The sequence below is a fragment of the Truncatella angustata genome (genome assembly GCF_020726525.1).
Source record: "Truncatella angustata strain MPI-SDFR-AT-0073 chromosome Unknown BKA67scaffold_1, whole genome shotgun sequence".
In the NCBI taxonomy this organism is placed as follows: Eukaryota; Fungi; Ascomycota; class Sordariomycetes; order Amphisphaeriales; family Sporocadaceae; genus Truncatella; species Truncatella angustata.
Window position 1 is genome coordinate 2,797,340 of NW_025763381.1, and position 16,284 is coordinate 2,813,623.

Consider the following 16,284-nt stretch of genomic DNA (forward strand, 5'->3'; position numbering starts at 1 on the left):
GTGGCTCCCGAGCCTCGATCACTATTCAAGCTGACGGGGGTCTTCAAGACCAGCTTCTTGACAAAATGTATGCTTCTAACTGCCGTGCGAGATCTGAAGTTTGACCAAAGGTTCCATTTGGTTATTGTTGGCTCAACGGCAACACAGGTTGACGTTACACAGTAGGTAGCATGGTTGCATTACTAACGACTACAAACAACCACCGAATGCTCATTAACTTCCAATCATCGATTAAAGATTTAGACAGTCACGCCGCCGCTCGAGTTGGTAATAGCTCTGTCCAAATATGTATATTTAAACCCCCCCCCCTACATAATGCATAAACGATGTTCTAATGCAGCCCCCGCTCCCGAGGCCTATATGATGATGAGAGCACTCCATGTGCGAACAAATTGCATAACCCTGTCTATTTCATGGGGATGTCTCGGGTTGACTAGTTGTTATGCACAGCAGCTCAACCAGATTACTGTTATCTATGTTCGCGATTTGGCAGTATACTGTCTGACGTCTTTGCATGAGATGGCGCCGAATATCTGTTGCTTTGCGGCTTTACCTTGGGAGACTTGATTATTTATAAAGCCTCTACGGATCCGGTGTGAGTAGCTTGAAGCTCGTGCCTGCTCATGCATTGTGTCTACTTTTAGACTTGAGGCTGATGTCGTCTCATGTTTCATCTACGAGGCGCTCATCACGTCATACAATACCTTCCCGCACCCAAGGCCAAGCCGGATAGCAGGATTGGCATGACAGGGATTACACATGCATCAGTTCCCGAAGCTGCCGACGCCCATAACAGTTGTTTCTGTGCCCATCAGCCATGAAGGAGAGTAGATGAGGGAGTACACCTTGCCGCATGTTTATATTTTCATTTGTGTTATTCTACGCTACGCAAAGATAGAACAAGCCGAACAGCCCGTAAGACGAAGCGTCAGTCGTATTTTCTTACAGACTAGACGTACATGGGTCCATAATATTATCGGGTTGGCGAGGGGGGAGTTTTAAATTTTTTTTTGCCCGTGGACGCAAATTCGCTATGCAAGCCTACAACGGCGAAATAATTTTCAGATGCCTGTTAATAATGTTGGAGAATGCCCGGGTGTAAATTGACTGGCGGGCTGGTAATAATTTAACACATTCGCCAAATGATTGTATTCGGAAAAGGATTGTCAATCCCCTAAATTGTAGCGTGTATTATGGCGGACTGAGCCACTAAGTAGTGCGCCACAAAATCCAGCGCGTCTCAATTAAAGATAAGTAGCGCGACGAGGCTGCCAGTGAAAGGCTGCTCTCTGTATTGGAGCCTCAAAGACAAAAAGACAATCAGGGTGTCGAACAACCCAATAATCATATCTTTGCTGAATTAAATCACGAAACCATTGCCTTTGGCTTGAATCGTACTTCTGCTCACTTGTTTCTGCACACTGTTGGACATTATGAGCAACCAGTCTCGCGACAGCCTAAGACATCAATGAGAGCTGCACCTCCATGGCAACCATCAAGGCCATCGAGGCCCGTACGGTGAGCTCACGATACGCCTTGGCGACACATGGCTTCCTTTAACACTGGAGACAGATCCATCAGATTCAATCGGGCCAAGTCATCGTTGACCTGTGCTCGGTCGTAAAGGAGTTGGTCGAGAATAGTGTGGATGCTGGAGCCTCTAGTATAGGTATGCCCTGCAAGACTGCAGAAGCTCTACAATGCTAACTTTAGATACTGGTAGATGTCCGTTTCAAAAACCAGGGGCTGGACGCAATCGAAGTCCAGGATAATGGCGGTGGTATCGCCCCCGAGAACTATGAAACATTGGCTTTGAAACATTATACATCGAAGCTTTCGACTTACGAGGACCTCACCTCTTTAGAGACCTTTGGTTTTCGAGGAGAAGCACTTTCCTCCCTTTGTGCGCTTTCTAAATTCTCGGTGACGACCTGTCTAGCGTCGGATGCGCCTAAGGGTTCGAAACTCGAATTCGAAACGTCTGGAAAACTTCGAGCGAACAGTGTCATTGCAGCTCAGAAAGGCACTACAGTAACCGTTGAGGGGCTTTTCAACAACCTTCCTGTTCGGCGTCGCGAGCTCGAGCGCAACATTAAAAGGGAGTGGAACAGGGTTATAGGTGTGCTAAACCAGTACGCGTGCATTTTGATCGGTGTTAAGTTCTCTGTATCGCAACAACCGAACAAAGGCAAGAAGATCGTACTCTTCTCAACCAAAGGCAATAACACCACACGGGAGAACATTGTCAATGTCTTTGGGGCCAAGACTTTGCACGTCTTGATACCTCTCGAGCTAGAGCTCGAATTAGAGCCTACCAATGGACCAAGCAGCCAACGGTGGAGTACTCAGGAAGGGGGGAGTATGAAAGAGGTAAGGATCAGGGGCCATGTATCGCGCCCTGCTCACGGCGAGGGACGACAGACACCAGATCGCCAAATGTTTTTCGTAAACGGGCGACCTTGTGGGTTGCCTCAGTTCGCAAAAGTTTTCAACGAGGTCTATAGAACCTATAACTCGTCCCAGTCACCATTCATATTCGCGGACATCCAGCTTGACACTCACATGTACGATGTAAACGTCAGCCCTGACAAGCGGACAATTTTGCTGCATGACCAGTCTCGGCTACTCGACAACCTTAGAGAGGCGCTCATCGCTTTGTTCGAGGCACAAGATTATTCAGTGCCACTTTCTCATATCGGTGGACCGAAGCAAATGCTGTCTAAGATGACGATCAGCCGCCAGAATACTGTGGGAAGCCAGGATGGGGGTACGAGAGGCCCGTCCGTAGGCCCGGGAGGCAACCAGCAGAGGGCGCAAAGCGCAGACTATGGGATTCCCGGGCATGGCCAGGACGGCGATAATGAAGCAGCAGAAACGCCATCCTCGAAGAAAAGAGCCTCAGGTCTTAACCTCGTCAGTCGATGGGTAGAGGGGAAGTCAAATGATCGTGAGGCATCTGCCGAAAAACCATCGCCGGACTATGAAAATCCTGAAGGAGCGTTTCCACTTCCCAGAGAAAAATCGATCTCCAAATCTGCAAAGACTGACGAGGTTTTGGAAGACACGTCTGACGAGGAGCCTTCTGACAAGCTGCGCCAAGAAAATCCTCACATTTCGAGACGTGTAGCTGATTTCAATGTTTGTATGGACGAGTTAAGCCGAAGCAAGCCCACTGCAGAAACGGCGGACGTTAGTCAAGAGGACACTGGGACATCAGATCCACCGATCCCAAGTATTGTGCCTCCTTCGCGTACGTCTGAGATCAAGAATATCAAACGGAGTCCACCCAAGGTCAAGCGCACTGCTCAGGAAGTAGCTACTATTACAATAGATGGCGAGACCGTGACAAGTCTCATTGGGTCACCTGCTAAAAAGGCACGAACAGAAAAACCAACTAATCAGAGCTCGAGAAGGCTGCAAAGTACTTCAAAGCCAGTGGCACCAATACCATCATTCCAGGGACGCCTTACTCAATTGTTCTCGGCTTCAAGCACCGCGAGGACACGGCTCGACGATGCCCAAATCGCAACGACCCTGGTGAATAGCCCCGGCAAATTCAGATCGCCTAGTGAAGATAGTGACGGCAGTGAAGGTTTATTTGTTGAAAACGATGATGGTGCAGATCGAGGGACCCTTTCGCCTTCTTTGCATGAAGAACCTGGCGTTGAGCGTGTTGCAGAACATGCGAGCCCTCGCCCGCCGCCCGAACAACCACGATCTGCTCGCAAAAAACATGGATATGTTGCCATGAATGAGCTTGCCGCATCGGTATCTGATGAGTCTACTCAGAGCGACAAGGAATATGTTGATAATGAGGAGGAAAAGACACAGGAGGAGCGCAGGGTTCGAGATATGATTGATGCTGCAGAAGACGTAGCAAAAGCCACCTCTGAGGAAACTCAGAAACGTCAGCAAAGCTTTGTCAAAGGCTCAACCAAACGCAAGGACGTTACTTGTCAGCTTCTACAGACGGTCCGTTTGGATGCTAGCCACTTAAGGGCTAGCATTTCAAATCTGGCGGACACAGTCGCCAGATCTAATGCCAGTTCACCACTCGAGGTTTCCGGCCACGGCATCGAAGGCGATGATGCCGAAGAGAAGTTGTCTCTTACCATATCGAAGTCCGACTTTGAGAAAATGAAGATTGTTGGCCAGTTCAATTTAGGATTTATTCTGGCTGTTCGCCAGGCAGAGATGAACCCAGATGAACCAGAAGATCGACATGCTTTGGATGATGAGCTCTTCATTGTCGACCAGCATGCAACAGATGAGAAATACAACTTTGAGCGTCTTCAGGCAACCACAGTGGTGCAATCTCAACGGCTTGTACAGCCCAAAGCTCTCGAGCTCACCGCCATTGAAGAAGAAGTTATCAAAGAGAATAGCGAGGCATTGGAACATAATGGATTCCAGATCAGCGTCGACGAAAGCGGCTACCAGCCGGTTGGCTCTCGTTGTCAGTTGCTTAGTTTGCCCCTGAGCAGAGAGACGACATTCACTTTAGCCGACCTTGAGGAACTAATCTCACTTCTCACGGATCATCCGTCCGCATCTGAAAATACGATACCGCGACCATCAAAAGTACGAAAAATGTTTGCTATGCGTGCTTGTCGTAGTAGTGTCATGATTGGCAAATCCCTGCAGAAGAAGCAAATGGAAAAACTGATTAGACACATGGGCGAACTTGATAAGCCTTGGAACTGTCCACATGGTCGGCCGACTATGAGACATCTGTGTGGACTGACCGCTTGGGATGACTCTGTCTGGCAAGAAGGCGATGCCTCCGATGGAAACCAAGGAAGCCCTATAAATTGGGCAGCGTATCTAAAGAGTCAACGTTAACGTCTATAATTTTCAGTACATTCTTAGTCATCTCGTAGTAGATCAAGTAGAGTCTACATGATCTAATGCGTTATGGCAATGTACATATACTCACAAGCTATTGTCATGGTTATCATATCTCTTTTGTTGTTATATGACTACAGCCTTCAATCTTCCAGGCAACCAATCAATTAGTGTTAAGTGACCAAATGTACATATTAGCGGAAGTCCAACGCAGCATCTTGGCGAGTACAATGACTCACTTAGTTATCTTGAGATCAACCATCATTTTCTAGGAGAGTGAAGCGAATCATTGGGGCTTCAGTGTGATTTTCGCCAATGGCTATGCGTAATTGTGAATCGACAGAGGTCGTGATTTCAATACACTCCCGCCAGAATTTCGATATAGAAAACACAGAGGTTCAGCCTAGGTTCCAATTTATTTTCTAACAGAACACTATTCTCAGTATCGGTTTTGAAATACTGGTTATACATGTAAAAGTGTGCCGATTTGAGCAACAACATGTCACCTGCCGCCGATGCGGCTCCTTCGCATCACAAAGAACGCGGAGGGTAGATCGCGCATACGTCAAACGACACAAGGTAAAGTTCGGAGAGTGCGGGACACCTGGGAATGTTCATGTAAGCACTGCCGTATGCAACGCGCCGTCCGTTGCTCTCAGCATCTACAAAGACTGTTGGGAAGATCTACAGCAAACCCGGGCAGCAAAATCAAGGAGGCCCCAACATGCTGAGATGATAAAGAGGTTTGTCCACACAGTTCCTGACAGGGTAGAGACACTCATACAAAAGGGACTCGGGCACATTATTCACCCCGGACGGAGACGACCGAGTGTCATAAAAATGTTGCGTCTGAAGGAGCCCAAGATATATCGCAAGCTTCAAAAGGAGCTGGCACGATCTCCACCCAGATTTTACCCAACCTCCCATTGCAGATAGATCTTTCTAATGTAGAAGAAGTTGCATCGACGTCGATTCCATAAATACTCTTGTCGTTGCCTTGAAGGCTATTTATATAGCAGCAACTTGTTCATTTCTGCGAGGAGATAACATCTAAGTCAAGCAAGACAAACCACGAAAAGGTATGTATGTGTGTATGCATGACTGAGAACAGTCTGAATATCGTGTATATTTCTGTCCTGGATGGATAAAGTTCTCTCTGTAGGCCGCAAAATGGGATTGAAGCGTCTCGTCAATGGAAGGGGGGCCTCTCTATCAAGTGGCTGCCAGCCGCCGCCAGCTCTTGACCTGACAAAATCGCTCCGACGCGAACCCGCTGCCACTGGATCGGCGTGGGTGGGTCCGTGCTGCCGCGGAAATTCTGCAGGGAGCTCAGAAGCTTGAAGATGATGGCAAAGCAGTTTCCACTAGAATTGGATTGAGCTCGGCCTCGAGCACAACCTCCATTTGTCCCTGTTACAAGGTAGAGGAAGCGAACATCGACATGGCTACAGCCAACGCTTCCCGGAGCGTCTCTCCCGGAGCGGCTCTGTTGAGGTCATCTCGCATGTTCTCCATGCCAGCTCCCATCTCAGCACCGGCCGACCTTTCTTTAGCAACAAAGCACAAATCAGCGACTGCGACAACCCCGTTTCCTACACGTCTCTCGGTCACTACCACTGAGTCGTCGCGCGCGGTGGGTGATTGGGGATTCAAGCGCCCTTTCCCCTTGAAGACGACCACCAAGTCTACGCTGCCGCTGGTCAGGATCAGACAGGTCGACTCCATTGAGCAAGTAACGGATTTCCAGTCGTCTTCGGACCATACCATCACTTTGAAAAAATGGCAAGAACTCAATATGGACATCACGGTGCCTCAAGAAGCCAGTGACAAGAGACCTGGCAAATCCGTTTTTGAAGAGGCGAGCGACATTACTGCACTAAGTGCCGAGGACAAGGTCAAGAAAGAGAGCATCCGCTGGAAGTTCAGCGGACCGTGGCTGGCGGGTATGACGGAAGGCGAGTTCAACCAGTACCTATCAGAAACAGTGCGTGAAAGGCGCTCAGAATTCCGAGACTACCTGAAGCAACAACTGGCCGCCGAGACGACCAACGACCGAAAGGCACAGGCAGCGGAGAAAGCAGAGGAGCTACCCGCACCCGTCCTGCCGAGTGACATTTCCGAGGAAGCCCTGACCGAATATCTCAGGAGACTTCGCGGGGACCGCATTCTCCTTTTCCAGCACGTCAGCCGATTCTTGGATCTCGCGCCGCTGGCACCACAAACGAGTATATTGGAGGGTCTGAACCACTTCGCGGTCAACAAGAGATACGACATCACCCTGAGTCCGTACGCGCAAAACGGCCCGCCAATCACACATCCGTCTGCCGGTCTCTCTTATCTCCGCACCAAGAGCTATGTAGACAACCATCCTCTCTACGGCCCACAACAAAAGCATCCTCCGGTGAAGGCGAGAATCGTGTCGCCCAGATCGGGCTCCACCGGCTACGTTGCCAAGATTGGTGTTGCCGGTCTCATATCCAAAATCCCAGAAGGAGAGACAACATTCAACTACAAGAGCACGGGCCGTGGAATGAGGGAGAAGATCCCTGGTCTCAACGAGTTCGTTCCTGATGTTTTCGGCGGTTCCAAGGTTTACGTGGCACCTCACAGGGCGTCAGTTGACCCCAAGGGCAAGATGATTCTTCAATTTGAGGAGACGGATGCGCAAGCGACGATTATACAGAAGGAGATGGTAGGCGAAGGGGACGTTTGGGAGGCTGCTGTAAAGGAGAGGACCGAGTCTCTCACTGTCGAGAGACCCGGGGGGATGCGACGGACGCAGCGCAGCAACCAAAGGGCTATCTATGGCAGCTCTGCCAACTATGGCCTCGACCGGTAAGAAGCATATCATCGGACTGCACTGCCCGTAAGTCGTAACCTGCAGGGGTTGCTTGTGCCGCTCAAGGACGATGTCTTAGTCGATACCCGTCAATGTACACTATTTGTGGGATTGTGTATACGTGTATAAATATGAGAAGCCAGATCTAAAGCAAAATGGATCTGCCAATAACCCCGTTCTTCACCTGGCTTTGGATATGCATTTGATGTCCCCCTTGCGGCGCAATGCCGCGGAATCAACATGTGCGCATTGCCATTTATGAATACTATTGGCGCTGAATGTGTCTAGGCTTGTGAGGCGAATGCAAGAGCAGACAGTGCTGGTGCAATAGCAACGATCACAGGTTGTTGCCTCCCAAAAAGATGCTTGCTATATAATATATGCTCTACGGTATGCCAACTTCCCCAGGTTACCATGGTACGTGTGTCCACAACGCTAAACTCTCAAGGCGACTTGAAGCATTTCAGACCGGCAGTGCCAGTTGAGCGTGGGCGCCTGTCGGCAGACGGCTATCTGGGTGGTGGTCAAGCTGGCTGGTTTCTTACTGGGTGGATTGGCTTGGCTTATCGCTCCTGCCCTAGATAAGCACTGTGGGGTCATAGCACAAAGCACTTTGTCAATTTGTCGGAAAATGCACTCCACCGAAAAAGTTCACCTGTGCTCGCGACCTTCCTCTTGAACTTCACCCAACGGCCAACTCAACTCCGGTAACCTCTCCGTCCGACGCCCAACGCTCAACACCGACAACTTCACCCCTTGACAATCAGCCAATACCGCCAAAATGGGTCGTGGTATGTTCATAGTCCCTTTCCTAAGTAATGGAACTCATACTAACTCGTCACAGTCCGTACCAAGACGTATGTCGCTGAACCTCTGTCTCTTTTGATTTTTGATGAGAAGAAAGCTGCTAACACCGGAATTTAGAGTCAAGAAGTCCTCCAAGGTCATCGTGAGTATTTGCATATGGTAGATCCAGAATGCGCCTGATGCTAACAGGAATTAGATTGAGCGATACTACCCCAAGCTCACTCTGGACTTCGAGACCAACAAGCGTGTCTGCGATGAGATCGCCATCATTGCTTCCAAGCGCCTCCGCAACAAGATTGCCGGTTACACCACACACTTGATGAAGCGTATCCAGCGTGGACCTGTGCGCGGTATCTCCTTCAAGCTTCAAGAGGAGGAGAGAGAGCGCAAGGATCAATACGTTCCCGAGATCTCTGCTCTCGACTTTGCCCAGAACTCCGAGAGCGGCCAGCTCGACATTGACACCGAGACCAAGGACCTGCTCAAGCACCTCGGCGTACGTGACTCCCGCGATATACAAAGCAGTGACCGGCAGGTGCTAACTCATGTTTACTACAGTTCGACTCTATCCCCGTCAACGTCGTCCCCGTTACCCAGTCTCAGGGTACTGAGCGTGGCCCCCGCCGCTTCGGTGACCGCCCCGCCCGCTAAATGTCTTTGGAGCGAAGGAAAAGTGTATCACGCATGGGTTTCACGAATGGTTGATTTGGGCAACTGGCATTTACGGTCTCACGGCTTTACGGCTCTACGGCGTCTCTGGACGATAGTGAGTGCTTTTTAGATCTTTAAAAAAAAGACAAGATCTACCCCACACAAGGTGTCCCTGAGTTTTTGGTTAATTCCGAAGACGATGGTTGATGGCCAATCTCCCCTCCTGCTCTTGTGAGACGTGACTGTCTAGCTTCTCATGCTTCTAGCCTTTGGTCATGCGCGACAGGCATCTATGGGTGGTGCTCAACGAATGTCGTTCCGTTCGACTTGGGAAGCGGACAACAAGTTGTTGCCTACGAAAGATCCATTCGCCCACCTGCCATGTTTGCCTCGTGCACTTTCAGATGAGACATCTACACGTAATGTTCGAAGTCAATTGTCTCGCCGGGTATCTCGATCTGTACAATGCTGCCGTCTGTATGCACCAGGTCTGGCCTGTCCCTCCATCTCCAGGATGTGATTCCATACAATTTTGCTTGCTCAATTGCTATGCGCCTCGTTGCCCGTTTTCGTTTTGTAGCCTTCGAGAATAAGGTGGCCATCACCCATTTCGTTCCACGACGGTGCTTCTGCAGCTGTAGAGATAGCTTTGTCCTTGACAATGACCGGTATAGAAGGCTCTTTGCCCTTTTCATTTTGATCTCCTCGTTCCAGTGCCAGGTCTCTGGCGTTTTTGACGGTGTCCCTCACGTTTTTGGGTTGCGATTCTAGCTTCAGGTTGTTCATGTCGTTGGCAAGATTCCGGTCTGGCTCTTCATACAAATCTATTTTGATACTGTTGATGCCGGCCCTTTCCCAAGGTGCTGTCTCGTTGAGTTGGACCTTGACGTACAGAGCGCGCTTTGCGCACGCTTGTGAACACCACTTCTCGACCTCCTTCTTGGGGAGGATGTTGGCACCGACAATCTTCCATTCTCCCCCCTGAACACGCCTGCGCGGCGAGGGACACAGCGTATAGCCACAGAGCCCACTCGCATTGCGCTCCTCGATCAAGTCGTCGTAGTCTCCCGGTTGGAAAAGGCGGATGCCAGACTTGAAAGCGGCAGCGTCAGAAGGTGCGGGGTTGCTCGAGGTGTAGGGAGATTCGCGGAGGAGGGGCAGCTTGCATAGCTCCATAAGGGTGTCGGTGATCTGGTCCTGGTGGTCGCGCTGCTGGTGTATGATCTTGGCATGTGTGACGGCTACCTGACGGGCTTTATCGGCGGCTGCTCTGTCTGCTGCGAGCTTCCCAGTGCCCGAGGACTTTTTGAGTATTGACTTGGGAGTCCTGGTAGACATGGTAGTCTCGGTAGACATGGTATACAAATAATGTGACGGTTACTCAGATCAAACCAGCAGGATTGCCCAAGTGAGACGGGGTCAAAACAAGATGAAAATAAGTGAATGAAAATAAGTGAGTGGCATGAGAACGCTTGCAATGCATTCTAACCTTGGAGAACTACATGTCGGCATGTCGGACTTTGCAAATGAAATTCCGCCCCTCCTACTCGAGGCGCTAGCTATGCTACCGTATAAGCCCGCCTCAGCTACTTGAGATACTTTTGGTTTGAAGCCACAATGACATGCTGGTTTGTGGCGTTCCTGACCTCACTTCCCACCGTGTGTACTACGTACTTCGTACGGAACCGTACATGGAAGGCTCCAACCCGCTACCATCACTTTGGCTTAAATAACCTGGGGGGGCACGGCATCCCAATACATGCCGAGCATCCCATGTCGCTCACATCCGGAACCATTGTGGCTCGACCGATAGATACTCTGAGATTCCTGTAGGCTGTGATAGTAATCACTTGCACCGGTAGCGGTACAATAGTCTGTCACCCCAAGCTGCCTGTGTCCTCTGTTTGCTCCTCGTTGAAGAAAGTTAGCGCCCATTTCCCAGTCCGTTAGGTATGTGTGTACTTGTGTTGTATATACGGGGTTGAGTACTTATTTAGCTCTTTATTTGGCGGACGCCGGCTCCAATTGATCTTCATGCGCTGACGTCTACAGCTCCAACAACAGGCTGCTGTTTTGTGCAAGTCCGAGTCCATGTGCTCAGCCTCGATGCAGAAAGGAACCCCCCCGAATCTGTTTGAGAATAGGCCATAGTACCAGCACTCCACTTTCGAATCCATTAAACACATAACCATTCAGAAGCCCACCCCTCATTCATCGTCGATCATATTATCGCAACCACCTTCACCAGCCATTGCACTTCCGCGCCAGACAGCCAACGACTCTCCCTGCTAGCCCAGAGCAATAGCAAGCCTGCAAGCCACGCCAAGCTGCTGAGGTGCAGTCTGCTGACCACGCCGAGTGCGAGGCATCATGGCTGCTGCACCCTTCAAGGTGAAAGCTCTTTTTGAGTACACCTCGAACCACGAAGATGACTTGCCGTTCGAAATCGGCCAGATCATTACCGTCACTGACACCGACGACCCGGATTGGTATGGCGGCGAATATGTAGATGCTTCCGGAGAGCCGCGGGAAGGTATTTTCCCTCGCAACTTTGTCGAAAAGTATGAACCAGTCGCTCCGCCGCGTCCAGCACGAACCAAGAAGAAAGACCCCGAGCCTGCTCCTCCTGCACCTTATTCACCTCCAGCTGCTGCCGAGCCCGAGTCCGAGCCCGAGCCGGCACCGGAACAAGCGCTTTCAGAACCCGACGCAGAGGAAGAGAAACGTATTGCTTCGCCGCCACCTGCCGCGGAGCCGCCATCACCAAAAGCTGCCCCAGCCCCGGCTCCAGCGTCCGTATCCAAGCCAGCTGAACCAACCCCAAACCCCGCCGCAGTACCTGCACCTGTGCCAGCGCCGCCCAAAGCTGAATTGGCTACCAAGCCCTTTGTGAAGGCTCCAGCGCCCGTACGCAGTGGACCACCTCCGGTCTCCGAGAAGCCAGCTAGTAGCTCGTTCAAGGACCGTATTGCTGCTTTCAACAAGTCCGCAGCTCCGCCAATCGCTCCGTTCAAGCCTGCAAGCCTTGGCGGAGGAAGTAGCTCCGGTTTCATCAAAAAGCCGTTTGTCGCTCCTCCCCCAAGTAGAGATGCCTACGTGCCTCCACCACGGGACAAGCCCGCTCCAAAGGTTTATAGACGGGATGAGGATCCCGAGATCAAGGAGAAGGAGGTCGAGAATAAAGAGAATGCTGCCAAGGCAGGTCTAGTTCCTGGACAGTCCCCAGAGGGTCAAGATGAGGACCAGCCTAAGCCCATGAGCTTAAAGGAGCGTATGGCCTTGCTACAGAAACAACAGCAGGAGGCAGCCCAGCGGCACGCGGATACCGCTGCAAAGAGCAAGCCAAAGCCGCGTCCTCCGCCCAAGAAGCGTACCGACAGCCAAGAACCTCTTGAGCGCGCTTCTACTGATGTATCTGATGCACCATCTCTCGAACGACGCAATACAGAATCTTTGGACGAGGCCCAACCAGCACCGCCACCGAGGATGTCCATTCCGATACGGAGAAGGTCTTCCAAAGACGTCCCTGAGGACGGCAATGAGGCCGACATGTCTGGTGCTGGAGACACTACCGAAGGCCCCGAGGATCTTACCGAGCGCGAGGATAGTGACGCTCAACCGAAGCGTATTTCCCGTGTACTAACTGGAGCCTCCACCAAACAAGCTCAAGTAGAAACTGCCGAGGAAATGGAAGGACACGAGGAAGAAGCAGGGGGTGAGGAGGAGGAGGAGGAAGACGAGGAGGAAGAAGATCCTGAAGTCAGGCGCAAGGAGGAATTACGAGCCAGGATGGCCAAGATGAGTGGCGCTGGTATGGGAGGTTTTGGCATGATGGGCATGAACCCCTTCGCCGCACCTCTTGCTTCCGCCGGCGGAGTTAAAAAGAAGAAGCCTCCGCCGATCGAGCGACGTCCCAGCGAGCAACCGCAGGAGGAAATCTCTTCACCTCGTGCAGCTCCTCCGATACCCACAGCCATGGCCCTTCCTGGTATGAGCCGCGATAAGCCTAAAGAAGATGACGAGCAAGCTGAGAAGCAAGAATCGCCGGCCGATGAGGAGGAGCCTACTCCCCTTGCCCCATTGAGCCCTCGCGACACAGAAAACGACCGTTAGTGACTTTGTTGTATACTCGTCTAAAGTTTTATTAACATCATAATACAGGTACTATGAGTCCCAGAGCTCCACCTCCTATTCCTGGCGGTCGTCATGCCGCCCCGCCTATTCCTTCGACTGGATGTAAGTGTCGGTTTGTATTAGCATTACAATAATCGTTGCTGACGACCCCCGTAGCGAGACCAGTGCCCCCACCACCCGCTGCTGCTACAGTTGTTTCACCCAGTGTTGGCTCTGAATCAGACGATGAGTTATCTGAGAGCCAGATGCAACCACTCGAGACTCCCAGAGGAGAGGTTCCACCCGCCGCTCGCGCTCCGCCACCTCCAATTCCCGTCGCATCACCAACTATGGCTCCAGCATCACCTCGACTTGCTGGCAACAGATCATCATATATAGGGGAAGAATCCTCGCCTATATCACCAATCCAATCAAATAAACGGAACAGTCGACTGCCACCTCCTATCCCGGGAGCTGCGCCGCCAATACCATCGCAGACCCGCGCGCCACCACCTCCTCCGCCCGGAACAGCCCCAAGACGGACATCGACATCCGCCGAGCGGGTAATGTCGCCAATGAGACCAGGCCCTCTTGACAATGGAGAGGAAGGGGAGATTACTGATTATGACGGAGACTACGATACAGACATTGCCTCGTCGGTACCCCACAAGGATGCGCTGAAATCGCATGCTCGTGACACAAGTTTAGACGAGACTACGTCAATTCGATCACCAGTTTCAGAGGCTCCACCGCCTTCGCTACCTCCACCCGTCCCTGCAGGGGCCCCGAGGGCTGTTCCTCCCCCGATTCCCAGTCAGCCTCCACCACCAGCGCGGCCATCTGCAGATATGCCTCGAGCAGCCCCTCCGCCCCCACCACCGGTCCAAACGGAACCACACGCTCAGGCAGATGACGATGAGTATGATCCTTATAAGTATTTAGCAACACGTCCAGGTGTTGCGCAGAGCACCTCTTACAGTGTATCAAAGCATGACGAAGAAGAAGTTAAATCACCTGAATCTACACCTTCCTATCAGTTACCGCCACCACCTATGAGCCGGGCTCCCCCTCCTGCTCCTCCGCAGGCAGCCCCAAGCAGAGCACCTGCACGGCAGTCTCTGGACGCGCAAAGAGCTTTGGGTGGACGTAGGTCCATGGATGTTAGCCGTCCATCAATGTCTGTAGAATCTGGCTTTATGGCCAACGATGTTGACCTGGCTCAACATACGAGCTGGTGGCTTCAGGCCAATGGTGTACCCCCCATCTTCCAAGGACGAAGAGATGTCTACTTCGAGTCTGACCAGTCTACTACGCCGGCACCTAACGGTTCCACCGTAGTGACCAAGGACGTTTACGTCCTGTTCCAAGATTACTCGCAAACGATCATTACGGCTCGGTTTGATCCGCAAAACCCTTCAAATACGGACTTGGACCAGAGACATGAGCCGCCCCCTCGAGCACTCCGACAAGATCAGCTGGAACAGGCATATGAACAATACGGTCTACAAATCGCGAACACTGTTCCGTCCAAGAAGGATTCTGTTGTTGGAGACGGATCGCCTCAAGGGCTGATCTATGAACTCCTAAGGCCCTTCAAGGATGTCCTGTTGCCTGTTGGCACACGTGCCTACGGCGCTCTTGTCTATGCCAACATGGCTAATGCTTCGACACAAATGACTGATGAGATTAGACCAGGTGATATCATATCCATTCGCAATGCTAAGTTCCAGGGCAAGCATGGACCTATGCACGCCAAATATTCAATGGAGGTTGGCAGGCCAGATCATGTTGCTATCGTCGCTGAGTGGGACGGCACCAAAAAGAAGGTCAGGGCTTGGGAGCAGGGGCGTGAGAATAAGAAAGTCAAGCAAGAATCTTTCAAGTTGGACGATTTGAGATCTGGTGAGGTTAAGATTTGGCGTGTCATGCCGCGCAGTTGGGTCGGCTGGGATTCTCAGCATTAGAGGCCTGATCGTGGATCCTTCGACTACTACCTGCCAACGTTAATGAGATGGAATTCACAACGCTCCTCGGGCCGAAGCACATGGTATGGTTCACCTATACCGTCTTCGAGAGGTAGCGTGGACTTCACAGCACGGACAAGTGGTAATCTCGCTAGCCCGAGATATGATCATCAAGATCACTCCTGGTTTGGCTGAGTTGCAGAGATATGGATATGAGGTGTAAATCATTGGGAGAATATGAGAGCCCGTATCTACTTGCATTCGTCGGAACGAGACGCCTTCCTTGTCTACGCTGTCTTCTGCTCTAGCTTACATTAGTTGTTGTTGCCCTCGACAAGCCCCTTCTTGTTACTATAGTTTATTGCCATAATGTCAAGTAAGAATTTAGATAATCATGATCATGTCTGTTGCTATTGTCCCATTTCAAATCGCTTCTACTCAGTCTAAAACTTGTTAAAGCAGACCTATGCCTGTAACCTGTCATAGGAGCTGGGCGGCTCATTAACGGAATAATTTCATACTACAGTCCAGTCCCAAGCGCGGGTCGACCTAAAACGTCCCAAAGTCCCTCCTCCAGTATAGTTTTGTCGCAGTTTACCATCCATCGCCAAGTCACGTTAGAGGAGCGGCATTGCGCCGCCGGGAGGGAAATTACCTAGAAACCCATTATATCACACCACCCAACGAACCATAAAACATCACCTTTCAATACAGAAAATTTTGCCGGCTAACATGTAATGCTGCACTTCGCTAGAATTCCTTTTCGAATATTCCGGACCATCCGTGGAGGGGGTAAGTGTCGTGCAAACTCGGTTTATTCCGTAAACACCCGAGGCTCACTCGGTTCGGCCGGACCGCTAAACGACAACAAACAAATAGCCTATATCTAACCTTGTATAAGTGAGTAAAAAGGTCGAAACTAAAGCCCATGCAAATTCATCTGACCACAATCTGCAATTCCCGATTCGATCATTCTCCAATCCTCGCTTCTTCCCGTCCTCGCAAGACATAAAGGGAATACCGAGTCCGGGGGTTTTTCTTCTCGTCTTACGCATGTGAATTCCG

At 51.1% G+C, this 16,284-nt stretch overlaps 6 protein-coding genes across 6 annotated transcripts; 4 read left to right on the plus strand and 2 right to left on the minus strand.

Moving 5' to 3' along the window:
* The first annotated feature begins 1,122 nt into the window (after positions 1-1,122).
* On the plus strand, positions 1,123-5,099 carry BKA67DRAFT_545558 (uncharacterized protein). The gene is made up of 3 exons (XM_046101333.1): positions 1,123-1,518; positions 1,573-1,669; positions 1,724-5,099. The coding sequence occupies exons 1-3, from the start codon at positions 1,486-1,488 to the stop codon at positions 4,840-4,842; spliced, it is 3,249 nt and encodes a 1,082-aa protein (XP_045963863.1). The 5' UTR covers positions 1,123-1,485; the 3' UTR covers positions 4,843-5,099.
* Positions 5,100-5,327: 228 nt separating this feature from the next.
* Positions 5,328-6,082, minus strand: BKA67DRAFT_545561 (uncharacterized protein). Its single transcript, XM_046101334.1, has one exon. It carries the CDS (start codon positions 5,770-5,772, stop codon positions 5,554-5,556), a length of 219 nt encoding a protein of 72 aa, XP_045963864.1. The 5' UTR covers positions 5,773-6,082; the 3' UTR covers positions 5,328-5,553.
* Positions 6,083-6,124: 42 nt separating this feature from the next.
* Positions 6,125-8,086, plus strand: BKA67DRAFT_545562 (mitochondrial ribosomal protein MRP51). Its single transcript, XM_046101335.1, has one exon. It carries the CDS (start codon positions 6,287-6,289, stop codon positions 7,682-7,684), a length of 1,398 nt encoding a protein of 465 aa, XP_045963865.1. The 5' UTR covers positions 6,125-6,286; the 3' UTR covers positions 7,685-8,086.
* Positions 8,087-8,266: 180 nt separating this feature from the next.
* On the plus strand, positions 8,267-9,142 carry BKA67DRAFT_616078 (40S ribosomal protein s17; the record flags this gene model as incomplete). The annotated part of the gene is made up of 4 exons (XM_046105438.1): positions 8,267-8,475; positions 8,529-8,633; positions 8,688-8,987; positions 9,050-9,142. Exons 2-4 carry the CDS (start codon positions 8,577-8,579, stop codon positions 9,140-9,142), a joined length of 450 nt encoding a protein of 149 aa, XP_045963866.1. The 5' UTR covers positions 8,267-8,475; positions 8,529-8,576.
* A 540-nt stretch (positions 9,143-9,682) lies between these two features.
* BKA67DRAFT_652955 (Rtr1/RPAP2 family-domain-containing protein) lies at positions 9,683-10,498 on the minus strand (the record flags this gene model as incomplete). The annotated part of the gene is made up of 1 exon (XM_046106260.1): positions 9,683-10,498. The coding sequence occupies one exon, from the start codon at positions 10,496-10,498 to the stop codon at positions 9,683-9,685; it is 816 nt and encodes a 271-aa protein (XP_045963867.1).
* A 1,014-nt stretch (positions 10,499-11,512) lies between these two features.
* BKA67DRAFT_652956 (uncharacterized protein) lies at positions 11,513-15,219 on the plus strand (the record flags this gene model as incomplete). The annotated part of the gene is made up of 3 exons (XM_046106261.1): positions 11,513-13,250; positions 13,304-13,378; positions 13,433-15,219. 3 exons carry the CDS (start codon positions 11,513-11,515, stop codon positions 15,217-15,219), a joined length of 3,600 nt encoding a protein of 1,199 aa, XP_045963868.1.
* Between the last annotated feature and the right edge of the window lie 1,065 nt (positions 15,220-16,284).